Source organism: Rhipicephalus sanguineus, chromosome 2 (genome assembly GCF_013339695.2).
Source record: "Rhipicephalus sanguineus isolate Rsan-2018 chromosome 2, BIME_Rsan_1.4, whole genome shotgun sequence".
In the NCBI taxonomy this organism is placed as follows: Eukaryota; Metazoa; Arthropoda; class Arachnida; order Ixodida; family Ixodidae; genus Rhipicephalus; species Rhipicephalus sanguineus.
In genome coordinates, this window is record NC_051177.1 from 54,972,600 (window position 1) to 54,974,358 (window position 1,759).

General features: G+C 48.1%; 1 protein-coding gene across 1 annotated transcript; it reads right to left on the minus strand.

The window, feature by feature from the left end:
- Positions 1 to 366: 366 nt before the first annotated feature.
- LOC119381600 (uncharacterized) lies at positions 367 to 1,516 on the minus strand. Its single transcript, XM_037649375.1, has 2 exons — positions 1,115 to 1,516; positions 367 to 435 (listed from the first exon to the last, which is right to left on the minus strand). Exons 1-2 carry the CDS (start codon positions 1,514 to 1,516, stop codon positions 367 to 369), a joined length of 471 nt encoding a protein of 156 aa, XP_037505303.1.
- Between the last annotated feature and the right edge of the window lie 243 nt (positions 1,517 to 1,759).

Sequence of the window (1,759 nt, forward strand, 5' to 3'; positions counted from 1 at the left end):
GTTCCAGATGTACCGATCTTGTTGTTGCGCAGGTAAATAACACAATGTAAACCTTGGTACACTGGGCCTCACTCTTGTTGAGTTTCACATACAACGGGCCTGCAAAATCGATTCCGACAACTTCAAACGGGTGAAACATAGTAGCTCGATCTTCTGGCAGTGGGGCATGTTCCACATTCATGGGCTTCGTTCGGAATCGTTTGCAGAGGTAACAGTTGTGGATCAATTTCTTTGTCTCCTGGCGTGCATGAATAATCCAGAACCGCTCACGAAGTATTGTCAGTGTAGCTGATACACCGCCATGTAAAGCACGGCAATGCGCTTCCATAATCACTAGACTCGTGAAGTCATGGTTCTGAGGCAAAATCAGTGGATGTTTTTCTTGAACTGAGAGTTGCGCTCTCTGTAGACGTCCACGAAGATGAAGTTGTTCTTCTGTATCCAAAAAAGGATGCAGGTCATGAAGAATAGACCATCTTGAGATCTCGAGTCCGTTGGACAGTTGCCCCATTTCTTGAGAGAAAGCTTCTCGCTGAGCTCTTATTATCCAGAACTTCCCGGCCAAATTCAGCTCTTCTGCGACAATAGGCCCCGTATGTGGTTCTGGTGCGCGCCGTGTTCTTTCCACAAATCTTGTAACTAACGCCGTAACACGAAGAAGCCTGGTCAAGCTGCTGTACTTCTTGACGTTTATGACATCTTCAAGTGGTTCTCGTATGTGTAGAAGTAGTTCTGTCTGAGGAACTTATTGTTCGTTGTCATTTTCTGGAACGCCAACCGGATGGGGTTCGACCGGCCAAGTGGTTTCGGGCTGAATCAACCATCCTGGGCCGTTCCACCAGCTGAGGCATTCCCGAAGCGCTGCTGCTGATAATCCCCGTGTAAGATAATCAGATGGGTTCTCCTCTCCCGAAAGCAGGAACGGCGTGACGGACTTTGAAGAACATGCCGAGTAATCTTCTTCGGTGTTCCAGAGCATACCTAGAACCATTGCTGAAGTACTGTCAAATCCTTCCACACACTCTTTGTTATTCGAGAAAACTTCCCGGAGCTGAGTGTCATTTGTCTTCCACTTTCGCAGGTTCATTGCAGCGTCTTCCAAGATCGACCTTGCCTTGTTGTACACGTCTAAGCCTTCGTCAAAACTGTCGGCTCCTATCAGCAAGTCGTCCACATAGAAACTCTGCTTCAGTGTTCGGGCCAATGTTCTTTGTTCTCCGCCAACGTTGTCCAAGTGGTGATGTATCGTTGCCATCAGCAGGAAAGGGCTTGATATCGATCCAAATGGTACACGTGTCATTCGCCATTCGACTATGCTGTCGTTTACACCACGGGGCACGTTCTCAAACCACAGAAACCGAAAGGCATCTCGGTCCGGTTCCTGTATTTCTATCTGCAGGAAAGCTTTCTCGATATCGGCGTTGATGGCTATCGGGTAGCATCGAAAACGAAGGAACACTTGAAGCAGATCAGGATTAAGGTTGGTTCCTTTGACCAAACAGTCGTTGAGTGACATGTATCCTTTGACATGCGATGACGCGTCGAACACTACTCGCAATTTTGTGGTCAGCGAGTCTTCTCGTACAACCTCGCGATGCGGCATATAGTACACGGTATTATCAGCGTTTCGGTCCGGCACCACTTCAGCATGTCCCATTTGCAGGTGTTGACGTATTGTCGTGTCATATTGCTCTGTTAAGCCACCATGCTGAGAGAGTCTTTGACGAGCTTGTGAAGCCGGTTGATTGCTGTGTCACGG

Bases quoted from the DNA above. Each gene is read 5' to 3' on its own strand.
- LOC119381600 (XM_037649375.1), bottom strand. From the start codon at position 1,516: ATGTCACTCAACGACTGTTTGGTCAAAGGAACCAACCTTAATCCTGAT. The intron at 436-1,114 runs GCAAGGTCGATC...TTTTGGATACAG, and splicing joins GCTTAGACGTGTACAACAAG to AAGAACAACTTCATCTTCGT.